Raw genomic sequence first — 19718 nt, 5'->3', positions numbered from 1 at the left:
CACATTAGTGCACGATTTCTTGAGCCATGGGATTCTTTTATATGGTGGCTATTAGGGTTACACCATGTAACTCATAACTTTACCCATTCCTTATACTCCATGGATTTTAACCTCCATGGAGTATCCATGGGTCACCCCATGGACTTAGTCCAACATAAGGAATCTTGGATCACAAGCCCACATATATAAGAATGAATGATTTACACAATCAACCCATATATTTAATTAGTCTCCTTTTGATCATTTAATTAATTCCAAATTAATTCTTGATCAATACTAATTAAATAACCTTATTAATATATTAGAACTTATAATATATTAACCAACCTTAAGTGTTATTTCTCTCATTATAGTCTATCCAAATGCATGATGCCATGCAACCCAAATGGACCATGCCGGGTCGGGTCAAGTCTTACCAATTATAGTTATGGACTTAGACATTAATCCAACAGTCTCCCACTTGGATAAGTCTAAAACTATTATTGCGTATGATTTCAGGAACCGATCAGCAATCGTAGCTCTCAAAAGCTTCTGTCGAACTCTGACCTTGTCGATGAACTCTGACCTTTGTCAATGACTTGTCCATTAGATAAGGGATCATATATTCCTCCATTCTAGATATCATATGGACTGAGACATGGATTATCAATCATTCTCTCTGTCTATTTGTTGTTTCCCGATTTCCGATTCATGATGACTGACAGATTGAACAAATCAAATCGGTCCTGGCTTGGCCAAGCACTCACATGTATCATCTTTAAATCATCAAGGGGCCCACAAATATCGCTTTTATCCCGAAGGTAAAAGGAATGGATAAACTTTGACTCATATGGCTTGTTCTACTACTTGTTGAATCATACACAAAGGCACGTTTTATAACATCGAGTTACCAATGCGTTTTTGTGCAATCAATGTATAACCAACTCATAGTAACAACTCATATCTCTAGGTTTGAAGAATATAAGATATTATCGTCTCATGATCACTCGTGATAAAATCCATGAAGTGATTCAAATGAGCGCGGGTTGAATCCAATACTCAGAACTTATAAGCACTCATGAGTGTTGTAGCACCACTTTGTCCACCAACTTGGACCTCTACAAACCAACCCATGACAGTCTTGATTCATATCTACTTCCAACATATGACCGACTGTGGATGGTTTGAATAACTTAATCATTCAGGAAGAGCGACTTAGTTATTCTGGAAGTCAAAACATGCAAAGTGAAACACAAGAATAAATGAATCAAATATGGTATCAAACCCTATGAATATAAATAAACACTTTTATTTATCACCATACTGATTACTCATTATTCATTGTTTCGGTTTTATCAACTTTATACTTGAATTTAAAACAATAGTTGTCCCATGCTCCAAGCATGTACACTATGTTTTCTAAACACTAGTCATGCCATACACCAAGTATGCATACTATGTTTGTCTATGATCTTTACTTTGTAAAATAGATCAATTGAACATCACTCCAATGATCCTCTTTTCACAGTCCCAAATCCTTACTGCAAATGCAAGAATTCCAAATTCATGCCATTTACTGAAATCTGTTAGATTCTAAACTTATATGCATTGATCCTCTTAATGATTATGCACGAAGTCAGAAAGACTTGACAACAATCATTACAGAGCATTCCAAAGGAGATCAGCTCCTTGGAAACATCCTTCTTTCATTAAGTTTCCTAATCTTACACAGATTGAATAATTTCTAACTTTGAAACATTTCCATATTCCATTTTGACTATCACTTCTGAACAAGAGTTGCCTCCTTACAGATTATGTCAATATGGTCCTTCCAGAATTAACATTATACTTCCAACTGTCCTTGAGCAACCAATCTTTGGTAAACCTTAGATTGTCCTCGACAATTGCTTAATCATTTTAGTCATATCCAATTCTAGACCTTTTCCCTTCATAATGCCCCAGGCATTTGGAAAATTTTAGAAAGGATGAATATAGCACATGTAATCGATCCTATATCCGAAGCATATGGGACACGATTCATGATGTCTCACATAAAGACTAAACCAGTCTTTTGCTATAATATTTCCATTTCAATTTGCCAAGTTCTCAAAATTCAGATTATGAAAAGGGATGTCGTAATCATAATCGAATTTTAGAACGCAAATAATGGACCCATATATAGAATTTCCTTATGTTGAGCCATTCCAACATGAAATTCATATATATATATATATCCTTGATTAAATACGATTAAAATCTCAATCTAAGCTTTTAGAATTGAAATGAAGTATAATTTCCTCTCCCTTAATTATAGCAAAACAACTTTTTCAACCCCTGCAACCTCACGAATTGAAACTTTTGTTTTCTATAATTAACATTGCTAACTTGCAACCTTTGTCATAATTATCATGCTCCCACTAACATGATGATTATTAGCATAACACTTATGCTCCCACTAGCTTTGACATGTACTCAGAAATCAGCTGACTTTCTTACCAAAGTTCAGATTTCTGATACTAGATTGTTTTGATAAAACTTTATCAAAATCATACACCTCTCTTAGATAGCTCACATGTGTGTCTAAACAATTTTAGAACTATGAAAAGGGATGCCATAATCATAGTCTCAATTGTTTAGACCTTTGCCACTTCTCACAAGTCCATGTTAGTGTGCCGGTAAACCACACACGCTCCACTAACGACTTTGAGAATGCAAATATCACAATTGCTATCTAGCTAAAATCTACTTAGTGAAAGTGTTTCCTCACCATCATTTTCATGAATCGGAGAGAAACCTTATGACACTTAGATTTAATAGTGTATGTGTTCTTATCCATGTGAATTTGTCAAAACCATAATCACAAGACAAGGTTAGTGACAAATCCAAACTCATATTGATTAAACTTGTGCAATCTTAAATTATTGCCATTTGGCAGCTCAGGTGCCTGCCATTGCTTCCAAGTAGTTGTGCAACCAATTGAGAACTCTCAGAACTCCTATGCAAAGCCAACTTGAATAGGCACAAAAATTTCAACACGATAGGTTATAAACCTCAAGTCGTGTGCTAGTGAAGGACTTTAGGTTTTATTCTTGATTAAGTCTTGAAACTTTCAAGAGCTTTAAGACTCCCACTGTCCTCTTGACATATAAGACTCCCTTGTCAAATATTCAAGAGATAGTGCGGATTCTTTATCAAGACTAACACTTTACACAATTGGCCTAAGCTGGTCTCTGTTTTATCCAAAACATCACAACTTACCAATTTCAAATGTACAAGAGTAGATAACCTTTTACTCTTACATTTGACTAGTGTTAACAAACCCTCTTTAAGATATGTCACTCAAGTTACAATCTTGGAGTATGACTCTAAGAATTGTTTTGGAACGAAGTATGACTCATCTTTTTGATTTAACCATTTCAACGATTCATGACTCCTCTTCTTAGTCATAAGAATGCACTAAGATGACTTTAGAGGACCAATTGTGATATGGTATCTTAATCATTAAGATGATCATAAACATGATACTAAAGTACTCTCCCATCTTTTCAGATTTGAGAAACTTTTATCTTTCTGCCATACTTTGATTCTTCTTATTCGTTCTGTCTCACATTGAAACTTCTCCAATGCTACAGACTTATACTTAAACTTATAAGTATAATCATATTTACTGAACTTAAGTAAATCATGACGAATAGTCTTCTTGATCTTTTGTGGTGGACTTGACCAGTGCACAAGAATGTGTACTTGATCCCTTAGTCCTTTCCTTATTCACATAAGGAATTAGTCTTAATTTTCCAAGCTGAAAGTTCTCATTCATCATACTATACAACTTGCATGATTCCAAGTTTCGGTCCAATTGAACCTTGGGTGATGAGAATCTTTCCTTATTTGGTAATATTAGACACTACCACAACCGAAAGAATCAAATCCATTTTTCCAATATTGCTATCAATGGAATCTTATAAGCAACAACTTTTCACAAATGCCATTGTAAGGATACTTAAAATAAATAAAATCAAAACCTTTTTCTTTTATTTTAAAACTTTGCAGAAAAACTTATCCTTACAATCCATATGAAAACCTTGTTGTTATCTATTCCTCAGCAATATAAATATCATAACTCTTAAGTAATAGCCCAAAATTCTGATCACCGAACCATGCGATTGAAATCCATCTTCGCGATCAGAATCAGCATGTACTTAATAGAGTTAGACAATGGACTTTACCTGAAGTAGAGCCAAACTTATTGACTTTAACATCCTTAGGTAAATTTGGCAGCTTCGTAACCAATGCCCCTTCCTTTGGCAATAGTTACCTATGGACCCTTGATAATGGGACTATCTCAGACTTCGCCTCTCTCTTTACCATTGGGTCAACCGAGTTGACTATGGCCGATCCCTTTCCATTGGGAAGAGAGAGCTTTACTGGATATCCAATGTCATCATTGTCAATGTCCATAGCGTTTTAGGAAGTTGATCTTAGCAAATAGATAAGATCATTAAGGGTCTTGTCTTAGTCTGTTTCATAGGATTCCCAAAAGAACTCACTATGTGACTTAGAAAGTAGTTGAGCCACCAACTTTCTCAAGACTTTGACACCCAACTCTCCCGGCTTGTCAATATGTGACTACATCTCCAAGATGTGATCACACCTAGACCTTGCCTTGCCAATAGGGCTTGAGTGACCTTAAACTTTTTAGGAACTTGTGGGTTAGGGAGAATAATTGGAGGAGGTGAAATAAGTATGATATCCATGGGACATCATCTTCATTTAGGAAAGCTTGTTTCAAGAGATTTGGGAAGATCATAAATGTCTAGACCAGACATCTTTTTGGGAGATATTCAAGATAGTTGATTTAAAGTCCTTAATATGACACCCAATATGAAATATTAAGGCTAGGACCCAACAAACTATTTTATAACTTAGAAGAGGGATGCCGTAATCCAAGCTATAAAATATTTGAAGGTAGTTGAATGACGATTCACCAATTTCCACCATGAAAAACGAAATAATTTATTAGGTTTTAATTGGATTTGAAAGTCCTAGATCTTTGAGATTCATTGAACTGTTCAAAGGCATGTTTCAATCTCGAGTGTGCCCTTCAGGTTTTGTGACTGGGATGCCGAGGATCACAAAACAAGGTGTGAATAACCATGCAAATATACTTGGTACCCTTAATATTTACCCCTTAATCAGTGTGCCGGTTAACCACACACGCTCCACCGATACTATGATAAATATTAAGTTACCCTTTGCCTACCTTGTTAAGTCCAGGTTAGTGTGTCGGTTAACCACACACGCTCCACTAACGACTTAAGCAAAGTGCAAAGTGTAATTTCATGGGTTAGCACCAAATTCACATTTTCCTAAGTAACTAAGATTGGGTATTAATAAGAGTTTAGTTACTTAGTATTTATCATTAATACTTTTAATGAAAGGAGAATTATAGTCCTTGTCCTACCCGTTCGGCTAACGACCCTCCACCAGTCAAGGAAGCGGTGGGTGAGAGTGGACACCCATTAAACTGCCATTTTATAGGCAGTAACCTTATACCCCCCTTATAGATCGGCTTCGTGAATGAGGCCTACTAACGGTAAGACTGACTTTACTCTTATACATAAAAATAAATATTATTAACTTATAATATTATAAAGTATAAGGGTTGAATTTTAACTTTTAAAATTCTAAGGGCTAACTTGGAATTAAAGTATTCATAAGTGAAAACTTTTCAAATTCCAAAACTTGAGGGCAAGTTTTGAAACTATTCAAAACTAATTAATTCCATAACTTATGAGTTTAAAGTAGTTTTAATTAAAAAAAAAAAAAAAAAAACTCTTCAAGTTCCATAACTTGAGGACAAGTTATGGAAGACTTTAAACTAATTAATAAAAAAAATAACTTTTTTTTTATTGTAACTTATGGAAGTAATTAAGGTTACACTTTTTTTTTAATTTAATGAAGAGACTCTTGAACCTCCATAACTTGAGGACAAGTTATGGAGTCATAAAACCATTTAATTAGAACTAGACTCTTCATTTTGTAACCTTTGCCAACTTTTATGAGTTTTATGATTCTTAAATGTGACTTTTCATATAACTTGAGGACAAGTTACAAAAACACACTTTGGAATCAACTCTTAGATTAAAATGGATTGAAAACAACTATTTCACACAACTTTTCTATTAATCTAAGAACCTCATAAGAACAAGATAATTTAAATCATCAATCTTCAAGAAATTAGCATGAACATACAAACTAATACAAATCTTGAAATTATGACAATTATCTTAGAAATTGGATTAGCATGAACATTACCACATCAAAAACAAGTTTATAAGTCCAAAAACATCTTAGGGTAATGTTCCTAGTCCAATTCCAGCCAAAACAATCGAATATATGCATCCAACTCGATTTTTCAGCTACTTTTGCAAGTATAACAAGAAAACAAGTCTAGGCTCTGATACCACTGTTGGGTTATGAGCATTCTAACACTCCTAAGTGTACATGCAACCCTAAATACCTTGGATCTATGTTTTCTCTATTATACATACAATTATGAACATCCAAGGTATTATCCTAATCTAGCATACAAAATAATAAATATAACAAGATAGAATACATACCTCTTTGATGTAGAATATCTTCATGAAGCTTGAGTGCCTAGTGCCCCAAGTGTGACACCTCAAATGGTTCACACAACACCAAATACACTTGGAATAACTTGAGAGAAACTTGAACACTCCTTGAAATCGTCTAGCCCTCACACTCACACATTAGTGCACGATTTCTTGAGCCATGGGATTCTTTTATATGGTGCCTATTAGGGTTACACCATGTAACTCATAACTTTACCCATTCCTTATGCTCCATGGATTTTAACCTCCATGGAGTATTCATGGGTCACCCCATGGACTTAGTCCAACATAAGGAATCTTGGATCACAAGCCCACATATATAAGAATGAATGATTTACACAATCAACCCATATATTTAATTAGTCTCCTTTTGATCACTTAATTAATTCCAAATTAATTCTTGATCAATACTAATTAAATAACCTTATTAATATATTAGAACTTATAATATATTAACCAACCTTAAGTGTTATTTCTCTCATTATAGTCTATCCAAATGCATGATGCCACGCAACCCAAATGGACCATGCCGGGTCGGGTCAAGTCTTACCAATTATAGTTATGGACTTAGACATTAATCCAACACATTCACTCTTATTCCGATGATTTAGAGGTTGTTTTTTTTAGGGTGCGTTGGTTGTGAGAAAAAAAAATTAAATGTTTTCAGAAAATAGAATGGAGATTTCAATTTGAGTTTTAAATAAATTTTTTAGAAAACATGAATATTTCATTTTTCAGTTTTCAATGAGAATTTTATAAAATGTGTTTTGGTTAAAATCAATGGAGTTTTCATTTTCCATTTTAAAATTTTAAAAAACTTTAGAAAACTATAAAAAGTTATATTTTTATTTACATATAACTTGCAAATTTTTTGAAAACTGAATTACCGAAATATATATATATATATATATATATATATATATATATATATATATATATATATATATATAAAGAGAGAGAGAGAGAGAGGGAGAGAGAGAGAGAGAGAGGGAGAGAGAGAGAGAGAAAAGAAAAGAAATAGACCATACCTTATGTATAAGTCATTTTATCCGAAGAAAAGTTATTATCGATTCAATTACATTACCTATCAGGAGTTCACGACTTAACGAGAACAAAAATGGCCTCTTATTTGGTGTAAAAGGAACAAAGTTTATGTATATAATTTTTTTGTACGCAAATATCTTTTCCCATTAAACCATTTAATTATAAGGGAAATCAAATAGTCTCTCACAAAGAGTACTTCTCAAATTTGTGTCCCGTGATTCAATTTTAAACCCCAGTCCGATTTTTTGCTATTATCATTGTAGCATTTAATTTCAAACGTGTTGTTATTTTTGTAGAAATAAGGGGTGACCAACATGCTAGAAGCTGGTACCTAGTATTAATTATGCCAATTGTATCTTTGATTTTGTTGTAACTTTTCAAGTCATTTAGTTATATTTAATATGTTGCTTATATGTAAAATAAGAAGATGATAAAAAAATGTTTGACAATCAACACAACTAAAGCCAACATGGCATCATGTTAAAAGACTAAGATGATATTTGGTAACCTTTTAATTTTCAATTAAAAGACATGCTTTAATTGTTCAGATTCAGAGCGTTTGATAACCTCTTAACTTGTGTGTTTTAATTGTTCAACAACCTCTTAATTTTTAAGAGAATGAGTTATATCTATGTAAAATAAGAGAAGCGTATTTCCGAAATACCCTAATTTTTTAGCAAATCTTTTTTCTTCTTCTCTTTTTTTTTCACACAACCGCCTCTCTTTTCCCTTCCACCGACCTCGCCAACCTGTTAAAAATTCAGATCTTAACAATTCAGAGTCTCTTAAAATTTCAAATCTTGTAAACAACTCTGGTCTTGTTTTACTTTCTATAGTTAGGTTGTGCATGATGGACACTCCATACCCCAATGTCATATCAGTTTTCACGTGCCTCATGTGACTATGTGAGAAGAGGAGATGTTCATCATCCTCATGTCTTGAAGATGCACCACCCAAGAGAGAACAAGGTGTGGTGGGTTGTAGTTTGCCTCACATAACACCACACCACATCCTCTCAACGTTGGGGAGGGGGTCCACATGGTCATGCATGCCACATAAACAATGTCCCTTGTGCATATGGTGTGTACATCGTGCCTAGCCTTACGGTTTTGAAAATTTTGTGTTTCTCACTTTGTGGAAATTTGAATAGAATAATAATAAATGAAGCGAGAAAACATATATACATTTTATCATATTAGTTATTTTATTCCTTTTTTTAAGAAAGAACAAGAAATACATTATTTGATTGTGGTTATTATTAATTTTTTATTTTTAATTCGGGATATATGCAGAAAAGCACAATTAATTATACATGTATATGTAGAAAAACATTTATATTGTTTTTATGTTCAAAAAAACTTTTATATTAAAGTTACCATTTGAAAAAGACCAAAATACGGGTTTTTAAGAGAAATTGACGACTACAAATCTGATGTTGCTTATATTTTTGTTTTTTAATACAACTTTGATGTTAATTATGATAAAAAGGATTAGTTAAGGAGGGAAAATTAGTCGTATAATTTCGGATGGAGAACATAATCGTACAAAAGTAATCGAAATAAATGTAGGTGTCGATATGTTTTCGCATACAATCAAGAAAATATAAGAGATATGTATGTCATATAATATTTTTAGCAGGTCATTTCTTTTAAAATTTTGCAATTTTGTTTTATTTAAAACGTAAATAATAATATAAGAGTTTTTTTGAACATAAAAATAATATGAAGATTTCTTTTTATATATACATGTATAATTGGTTGTGCTTTTTCTGTATATATATATATATATATATATATATATATATATATATATATATATATATATATATATATATATATATATATATATATACACACTAGTGGTATACCCGCGCAAAGCGGCGGCTGAGATGGTTTCATTTCAGTAAAAAAAACCCAGAAAATAATTTTCTTTCGGAAACATGTTGTATTCGTTGCCAGTTGCCACTTACGTTTGTCAGTTAGTCTTGGTTCTTTAGGGTATGAAAAATCCAATGCTATAACTGATTAGTTTTTTAAAAAAAAATTGACCATCAATGTTTAGTTTTTAAGAAATCTTGAAAACGGTTAGTTTTTCAAAGAAAAAAATGAAAGCGCAGTTCCTTAGTTTTTCAAAAAATATGAGCGGGTAATGCTAAAACCGGCTAGTTTTCAAAAGAAAAAGAATGTGCAATTTCGTTATCACTTAGTTTTTCAATAAACCTAAAACTACAATGCTAGAACCAGTTAGTTTTAAAAAAAATGAAAGTGCAATACTCTAACCGGTTACTTTTTTCAAAAATTATTAAACGTCAATATTATAATTGGTTAGTTTTTAAGAAACCTTGAAAATGTTATTTTTTTAGAAAAAAAAGTGCAATGCTATTATTGGTTAGTCTTCGAGAATTTTGGGAGTGCAATGCTAAAAAAATTTATGCAATGGATTTATGTTTGTTGATTACCTAATATATGTTTGAACCAGACAACAACAGTGTGAGTATATATAATTTGAAGTATTTTCATTTTTATATTTTTATTTTTAAAACATCTCCAAATTTATTAATTTTGATATGGACAAATAGGCTTTTTTTATTGTCTATAATTATGTAACATCTTCACACCAAACATTTTTATTAAAAACATTTAACTATAACATTTTATTATTTGAAATACAAATAAAAATAAATGAAATGGCCCTTAATGAAATGGAAGACATTATAATTTTTGAAACAGTTTATGCATTTTCTTTTATAGAGGTAATGTTTGTTCTTCATTCATGTTAAAAGTTTTTATCCAAGAGATCATACTGATATGCAAACTTTTAAACTTATGAAAATAAACATATATAAATTTTATAATACATTGTTTTGGTAAAATCTTTATTGTTCATTTAATTATATTAACTCTTATCATGTTTTGTTTAGATATTAATCTAAATGACATTGAAAAAAATAAAAATATTATATGATTATAAAAAATCAATATATTGTTTACAACCTAACATGCTTTCGTTGTTGCAGCAACCTAACATCAAGCATACAAAAATAAAACATAAAACCACTTAATGAACCAAGAAATGTAAGCTTTAGTGTTTCTTCTTCATCACCATTACTTTCAACTTTAGTAGAAACCACTTTTTCTTCTTTTTTAGGTTCGGCCTTTCTTTTAGTCTCTTTTGCTTGAGCTGTCTTTTTTGGAAGAAACAATAGGTGAAAAACTTTTGTTTGTTTCACCGCACCAAGGTACAAATTACATGTTTTGATGATGTCAGTAAGTGTCAAGCTGTGTCCAACGAAGAAGGTATTTGAGATCAGATATGTGTTTAGGGCACCAAGAGTTCTCTTTAATCCAACAATTGAAGCCTTCTCTACCTTTAATGCGTATTAAAAAGAAGTGTTATAGAAAGGATGCCATAACTAAAGAGGGTAAATTGGTAATTGGTAAACTTTAAATAACTGGAGCAACATATTTAGTATAAAAAAATCTAAGCATAAACCATTTTACAAATCTTTGTTGAATTCCAGTGAAGAAAAATCAATCCATTGCTCAATTTGTCCCTGGAAAACATTAAATGAAGAAAAAGGTTTAAGGAATTTTAGTAAAATAATTTATCAAGAAATGGTGAAACTTACATATTCAATAGGTGAAGATCCAAAAAAAGAAGTGCAACCTTCTGGCAAACAACTGTAATGTCAAAAGATACCTGAATAAGTACTACAACCATAGAAAATATAAGATATAAAAATAATGTTACATTAAATAGTTTTAATTATATGATAAAAATTAGATGTAAACCAAATCAGAACCAACAAAAGTTGTAGATATTCATAAAAAAGAACAAAAAAACACACATACATACAATACATCCATGAATTTGTAGAAGTCACCTGCAATATAATAATTAGATCATGGTCAGGGAACAACAACAGGGGAGCACATGGAGTTGCTTGTTCAAGATTAAGTTCAGCCATACATATACACAATCAATAAGAAAACCAATTAAAAATATAAAATTATGTAAGAAAACATAAAAACAATAAAGATTAAACCTCCAAGATGCAAGTTTCTAGTTCAAGCTTCTTCAGTTCAGTCAAAACTCTATGTTTCCATCTAGTATATATGTCATGGAGGAGAAACATGGACATGTTCTTATTGGGTGCTCTCGAACTATTCATTTTGAAATCGGCAATCTTGAATTACAAAAAAAAAAAATTCAAAAAGTTGAAATTAACATCGATCCATCCTCAAGATTTGATAAAAACAAGATCATTAAGGACATAACAACCCCACAACATCATCGAAGCTTCAATTAGTTTTGAAAAATAAATAAAGAATATAGAATAACCACAATTAGTCTTGGATATCTCTTTCAAATCAAAACCCTAAATTAGAATAACCACAATACATATTGAAAAATAGTTTCAAAGAAACAATCATCTTTATTTACACTAATAATTAACTTTTAGGGAAAAAAAACATTAGGTTAAGGAATCTATTACCTTTTTTTAGTGAAGAGCATAGCAGGGGGTATAATGCTTATCCATCGGTTGCTGGCGGAGATGGGAGCAACAACGAGGAGTAGTGGCAGGGTTGGATAGTGATTCAGGGTAGAGATGCGGATGTAGATCATGGTAAGGGTTCCTTGCAAGAAAAGTGGTGCGATGGAAGAGTGTTGGTGGAGACAACGGTAAGATACAGTGAATGGTGCAAGGTTGGAGGCTGGATGGTGGTTCATTTCTGGTGCGGTAGAAATGAGGAGTGAGCACCAAGATAAGCATAACATTTACTTGGGTGGATGAGGGCGATGACTTGGATAATCTATCAAGTGGCATGCATTAATTAGAAGACATAATATTGTGACACATGGCAAAGAAAAAATAAAATATGCATTAATTAAGAGGTCTAATAGGGTGACACATGTCCAAAGGAGAATAAAACTATTATTTTATTAGAATAGGGAATATATATATATATATATATATATATATATATATATATATATATATATCTTATTCTCTAAAAAAATAATGATACTTTTTGTGTTGATCTATGTCATCAATGGGCGGTTATCACTATGGCATGGAAGGTTATTTCCAATATTAGACATGACATTCATTTATAAAATTTTACATCTTTGCTATTAGGACACTAATTTAAAGATACAATAAGTAAATAAGGATAACAGTGTATGGAAAAGAAAAAAAAACGAAACAAGTGGAAAGTATACACATAAAAATGAGAATGGGAACTCTTTAGCAAGAAAAAGAAATGAGAGTGTGATTGATATTAAAAACTATTCAAATATGAATAGTTTATGGTATAATCTACTTTGATTCCTAACTGTTGTTTATTAATCGACGAGTACATGACCATAACAATGTTCCTTTATTCATTAACATGAATTGACTTAGCATGTATGTTATTCCTCGTAGATTGACATATAAAATTAAGGGTCATGTGCTTCAGCCCACCATTTTCATAGATCACTGTTGATGGATTGTTCTAAGTTGTATTTATCACTTTGAGTTGAAGTTGTCATGTTTATTACTTTGAGTTATTCCTACATGAGAGGGAAGTAGGAAATAAGGTGATTTTATAAATTTAAATCCTTTATGAATTTTTGATTTGTGATTTGGAATGGCTAAGTAGGGAAGGTTTTAGGAAAACTATACATATAAATGAATACAAAATCATGACTTGACATTTTAGTACTTTGCGTGTGTACGTAGATTCTTTACATTCGCAAGTAGAAAGTAAGATATTTCATCTTTATATAAATAAATAACATGGAGACGAATTTATTTAATCATGCAATTGATTTAATTTTGTTTCTACTTCTATTATTTTGCGGCGAATGGATGTTGTTATTTTATTTGTACACATGTGAATATGATGAACAAAGTTTGAAGAAGGTCATGAAGAAAAGATGAAAATTGTTTTGATTTTGATTTTAACTATCTTGTATTCGGTTCCACTTTGATTTTTGAATTGTGGTTAAAAATATTTAATTATATGGTCTCTTATGATAAAGTAATGACACCATGATGACGACATTTATACAAAACCAAAACTTTAATCAAATTTGGAAAAATGATATACTACAAGGACTAAATTTGTAATTTACTATTAACTAAAAACGTTGTCAAACATGTAAACCTCTCTCTCTCTCTCTCTCTCTCTCTCTCTCTCTCTCTCTCTCTCTCTCTCTCTCTCTCTCTCTTGTTTCCAAGGAACTGAAAAGGAAGAACAGATCGAAGAACCATGGTCGGAAATAGGATAAGGATTTACCACCGCTCATCATCGGTTGCATGGTTGAATGGTCGTAGAAGAAGAAGAGATGGGTAGACCCAAACCCTAATTGCTATCGACATCTAAAATGTCAAAACTGAAAACCTGGATCGCCTTTATATCCCTTCAACATCAAGTGTTGGGATGTGAGTAGGGGTGAGGGAGTTGGTTGGAGAAGTCATAGATGGAGAGAGAATGATCGTCAGCGGGTGGAGAGTGGCCGGTGACTGGTCGACGAGTTGGATCTCGTCTTTACCAAAACATTATGAGTATTTATACATATTAATAAATAATTCCACAATCTATCATTTCTTCAATACTTTATTGAATAAGAAAATGTATTTTTTTAACATGTTCTTTTTGTGCAAAATAATAATAATAATAATAATAATAAGTTTACTATAAAATTCTTTCCCAAAAGATGAGTTTAGAAAAAATGAATTTTTCTTATAAAGCTTCTAGAATTATTTTTTGTAAAATCACGTAATTTATTTATAAAATCAATGAAAAATGAAATAAAAAAAATATTTAGAAACTAAGATTGATTGATTGTAATCTTTGTCATAAATTTTCACCTAAGAATTTGACTTTTGCAAAGTCATTAAAAGGAACATTATCACCAATCCACAACTATTAAATAATAAAACCTCACCGCACTTATATATTCTAGAAGAAGAAAAAAAAAGTATCCTCAAACTATTTATACCCTCAATTCTCAATCTTCACATTTTCACGCGTGCATAGGCGTCGTTTCTTTGAAACGGATCCAACTAAAAAAAAAGAACCATTTCCAAGTCAAGATTAAAATGGTCAATGGGACAAAAATATTGCAATTTTCTTGGTTATTTTGAAACTAAATGTACATATAAACCAAGAAAACACCAATAAAGAACAAAATGCAATGTGTCCAGATATATACATACCATCTTGTTCTTTTGCATCAGTTTCTTCTTCTTTAGCAAAACGATCATGGTGCAAATCTCTCACGATGTACTTAAAAATGTATCTTTTTAGCCTATCAAAAACAAAAATCACACACTCACACATAACAACTACATATGCATGACTAAAAATAAAATTCAAAGGACTTGCATCATAAATCATCAATAATATAATTGAAATGACTCACATCAACAAGAAAACTCTTGATGAACCGGAGATCACGCCTGGAAAGTTAAAAACTTCAATTCCTGATCGATCCACACTCGAGGGTTGCTGATTTGTGGCTGTATTAGTTAAGGCGTTACCCTGACAATTATGTAAAAAAAAAAAGATAAGAAATAGAGTAAATAACATTGTTGGTCCCTAACCCTAAGTATAGCTTATTTTTGCAGTTTTGGTCCCGAAATGTTTTCTTTAGCAATTTTGATCTTTATTTCCTTGTTCCAAGTAAAGTAACTATTTTTGGTCCCTGAGTATAGCTGACTTCTCCAATTTTGGTCAAAAAAATATAGTCTAAGAAATATGAAACTTTAGAAACACAAACTTCATAATACATAACTAAGAAAAACTAGTTTCTTTTCTAAAAGATCACCTGAAAAGTGTTTTCTCTTAGCGTTTTGAGCTTTTTATGACAGAAATAGGTCCAATAATCAATAGGACCCCTGCATTCTTTCTGCCACAACTCAATATATTCCTCCACTGATCCAACGAGCGCTATTAACAAGGAACATAAAATTAGATACCATTTATGAAAAAGTCTACCCATTTCACTAAAATAGCCAAAAAAAGAGCATGTCTATGAACTTTCTTGGTTATTTAGGAACAAAATGAACATAAAATTCATAAACCAAGAAAACACGATTAAACAAGATCCCAAATCCCTTCACCATGTCAAAAGGAAAAAAGATTTAAAAAAATAAAAAAAATTAACACTCATACGTTGTTGTTCATCAATTTGTGCTTCCCTGGCAAACTTATCAGCTGATCTCTTTATCCCACCTCTCCTCAACAAATCAAGAAGGTATCTTGTCAATCTGGAAACAAAATTTACAACTAATTACATAATCGACAAACAGATATATGCTTAAAAAATAAATTTTAAATGACTCACAACAAAATCTCTTCTTTAGTAACTTGATTGGTGTCCATTAAAAGTAAGGAACTGCAAAAGAAAAGAAAAAAAAAACAAGATTAGGAGTAAAGACTTGTTGCCCAATACCATAGTTAATGAGATTTAGAGTAAAAAACAAATTTTGGGCAATATAACATTGTACTTTGTTTTTTCACCTTATTACAATTTACAGCACGCATTATATTATAAAAAATATAGAATTTAAAACTTTTTCCCATATTTACACATCACTTTCTATAAAAACATATTGATTTGTGTCATAATCTTTTAAAGTAAAATGCTCTAACAATGCATTAATAACGAAAAAAAAGCAAGTATAGTTTCTTGCACTTTGCCTGTGATTTTTTTTAACTATTTCTGAGGTTCAGTTTTGTCTGATTCATGCATACATAAGTTTATGAAATATTGTACTATACGTCTCCACTCCTAGTAATATTATTAGCAATAATCAACTTTGTTTAATAAAAAATAGGGATTTAACATCAATTATGTACAAACCCAAGAATTTAAAAACATATAGAAAACCATAAATAGATTCAATTTTTGGTCAATACAGAGTGCAAGAATCAACCAAACAATCAATAAATCTCTTCACAAAGCTATAATCATAAGAAATTCGACAGCTTGATACGAGATTTTACCTTAAATCGAATAGAACCTTTACGCTTTTGCCTCTAAATGTTGTTTCTCTCCTGCCGATATCTAGGCTTTTTGGAAACGGTTTTTGTTTGGAACTTTTATGGTGAAATCCTCTTTAAATCAAAGTTTGGACGAACCTAACCGTATGACCCGATTTCGTCGACATTTGTTGTGAGATAAACTTATCAAACTTATCAAAAATAACCGTACGTTTGAATTTATCAAAAAGTACCACTAAGTTTGAACTTATCAAAATTTTGCACAATCGGACATGTGATGTGGAACGTTGATTTAGATTTTAGAGGATTGAGATTTGAGATTTGAGATTTGATCAGAATCAGTATTATCTTTCTAGCAGCATCTTTGATCTTGATGACTGAATCATGGTAAACTGCTGTTATAATTTGGTAAATATTTCAAATTATAATCTTATTAATAGTTACAAGAAAAGAAATGTTAATAATGCTAAAATTGCGTAAATATTCTTAAGTACTAGTGTTGTATAGAAAGAAATATAGGGAATATGACTTATTAAAGTAATTAACTTTTCGGTAAGTTTATATCTGGGTAACTATCTTTTTTTTGTACACATATAGGTAACAAACTTGTTGGAAGTGTTCACATATGACCATTATGACCTGCTATAGCATGTTAAATCATAGATGTGAACGCTTTCAACAAATTCGTTATCTAAATGTGTACAAAAAAAATAATTACCCAAATATGAACAAAACGAAAAGTAAAAATTAAGTTACACGAATGGTCTCTGTGGTTGGGGGAATTTGTGTTTTGGGTCCCTAACTTAATTTTTTAACTTGGATGGTCCCTATTGTTTATTTTTATTGCGCGTTTGGTCATCGTCTTACTTAAAAAGACTATTGTGCCCTTATTAATTTATTTTTTAATTAATTTTCTTATTTATGCATTTACATATTTAAAAAAATTAATAGACCGCACATATTTGTATCTCTTCGGATGATCCTTACTGTTTATTTTTTAATTAATTTATTTTGTTAATTCGGATGGTCCCTACTATTTTTTTGTTACGCGTTTGGTCCATGTCTTACCTAAAAAGACTATCAAACAACCCCTAAGATTACCTAAAAGTAAAAATTAAACTACACGAATGATATGTGGGGTATATTACTTTTTTAAATATATAAAAAATAAATACATAAATAAGAAAATTAATTAAAAAATAAATTAATAAGGGCAAAATAGTCTTTTTAGGTAAGACAGGGACCAAACGCGTAACAAAAATAAACAGTAGGGACCATCCAAGTTAAAAAAATAAGTTAGGGACAAAAACACAAATTCCCCCGAACCACAGGGACCATTCGTGTAATTTAATTTTTACTTTTCGTTTTTTTCATATTTGGGTAACTATTTTTTTGTACACATCTAGGTAACGAACTTGTTGAAAGCGTTCACATCTAGGGTTTTACCTGCTATAGCAGGTCATAATGGTCATATGTGAACACTTCCAACAAGTTTGTTACCTAAATGTGTACAAAAAAAAGATAGTTACTCAGATGTAAACATACCGAAAAATTAATTACCTTAATAAGTCATATTCCCAGAAATATAATATAAAGGTAAAATGGTCATTTATTTACTCTTATGTATATGATTTAGAGGCTGTTTCTTTTTTAGGTAACGAGCTTAATGGGCCAAACAATTGATATCAACTATTTATGGTCGTTTATTTCTGACTTAATAAGGATAAATTAACTTAATGGACTATATCAAAAATATGTGGCTCAACATATTAGACACTAAAATCATTTACCTATTTGTTTTTTGCTTTTTGTTTTTTTTTTCTTTTCCAATCAACTTCTTTGATGTTAAAATTGATAAATATTGTTATAATTATTAATAATATGAGATTTGTTTTTTTTAATAGGGTAAAATAGTCATTACAACCTTTTATAATCTAGAAACGAAAAGAGATGCACCTTACATATACGATATTTTATCCTAACAAACATCATTATCAATTTAAATGTATTACCTATGAGTTGGGGACTTAATGAGAAGAAAATATGGCCCTTTATTTGGTGTAGAAGGAATTATGTATACAATATTTTTCTAAACAAATATCTTTTCCCATTCAAGCATTTAATTATAAGGGAAGTAAAATAGTCTCTCACAAACAGTACTTTTCAATTTTGTGTCCAATGTTTCAATTTTAAACCCTAGCCAGATTTTTGGCTATTATCATTGTAGCATTTAAATTCAAAAGTACTGTTGTTTTTGTAGAAATAATGGATGGCCAACATGCTGAGAAGCTGGTAGCATGTACCTAGTATTAATTATGCCAATTGTATCTTTGATTTTGCTATAACTTTTAAAATCATTTATTTAAAAAGATTATTTTGATAATCATATTTAATGTCGCTTATATGTAAAATTAAGGAATTGATAAGAAAATGTTGGACAATCAATACAACTAAAACCAAACATGATATAAGACTAGAGTTTGTGCGGTAGCCTTTCATTTTTCATATTCAGAGCTTTTGATGACTTCTTAATTTATACCTCTTATTGTTTTGCAGGTTTTTTTTTTAATTTTTTTTAATTTTTAAGAGTGAGTTGTATTTAAATAAAAAAAAATGACATTGTTTCGGAAATACCCCAAAATTTTCAGCAAACCTTTTTCCCTCATCACTTTTTATTTCACACGATCGTCTTCCTTTTTCCTCTCACTCATTGCCATCCTTGACCTACAGGGGAGGAATACAAACACTAAAAATAGAGGGGCCGAAACCAAAACTTTAAAAGCAAAACCATATAAACATGTTTAATTTGGTTCAAAATTACAAAATTTAATAAAATTTAAACAAGTTCCTGGTATCCATCCAACATCGACAATTGATCCCTTATGAACTATCAATACGTATGTATACATGTCTCTTTATAAAGCGTCAATGATATTTTAAACAATCGTATTTAAAACTTGTAATCCAAACATTATACTTGGTTATTTATTGCAATTTAATAGAATGCTGACTTTGTTATTAACTTTTGAATTAGACAGGTAGTATTTATGTTATTATAACTAAT

At 31.0% G+C, this 19718-nt stretch overlaps 1 protein-coding gene across 1 annotated transcript; it reads right to left on the bottom strand.

Annotated features, from left to right (window-relative positions):
* Window positions 1-14497: 14497 nt before the first annotated feature.
* Window positions 14498-16811, bottom strand: LOC145123236 (uncharacterized). The gene is made up of 7 exons (XM_079058448.1): window positions 16658-16811; window positions 15996-16046; window positions 15824-15918; window positions 15477-15598; window positions 15072-15190; window positions 14866-14957; window positions 14498-14712 (listed from the first exon to the last, which is right to left on the bottom strand). The coding sequence occupies exons 2-7, from the start codon at window positions 16031-16033 to the stop codon at window positions 14651-14653; spliced, it is 528 nt and encodes a 175-aa protein (XP_078914574.1). The 5' UTR covers window positions 16034-16046; window positions 16658-16811; the 3' UTR covers window positions 14498-14650.
* Between the last annotated feature and the right edge of the window lie 2907 nt (window positions 16812-19718).

This window comes from Lactuca virosa, chromosome 7 (genome assembly GCF_052849685.1).
Source record: "Lactuca virosa cultivar CGN04683 chromosome 7, Lactuca_virosa_CGN04683_v6, whole genome shotgun sequence".
In the NCBI taxonomy this organism is placed as follows: Eukaryota; Viridiplantae; Streptophyta; class Magnoliopsida; order Asterales; family Asteraceae; genus Lactuca; species Lactuca virosa.
Note: the sequence above shows the minus strand (reverse complement) of the source record. Positions and strands in the feature narration are given on the sequence as shown.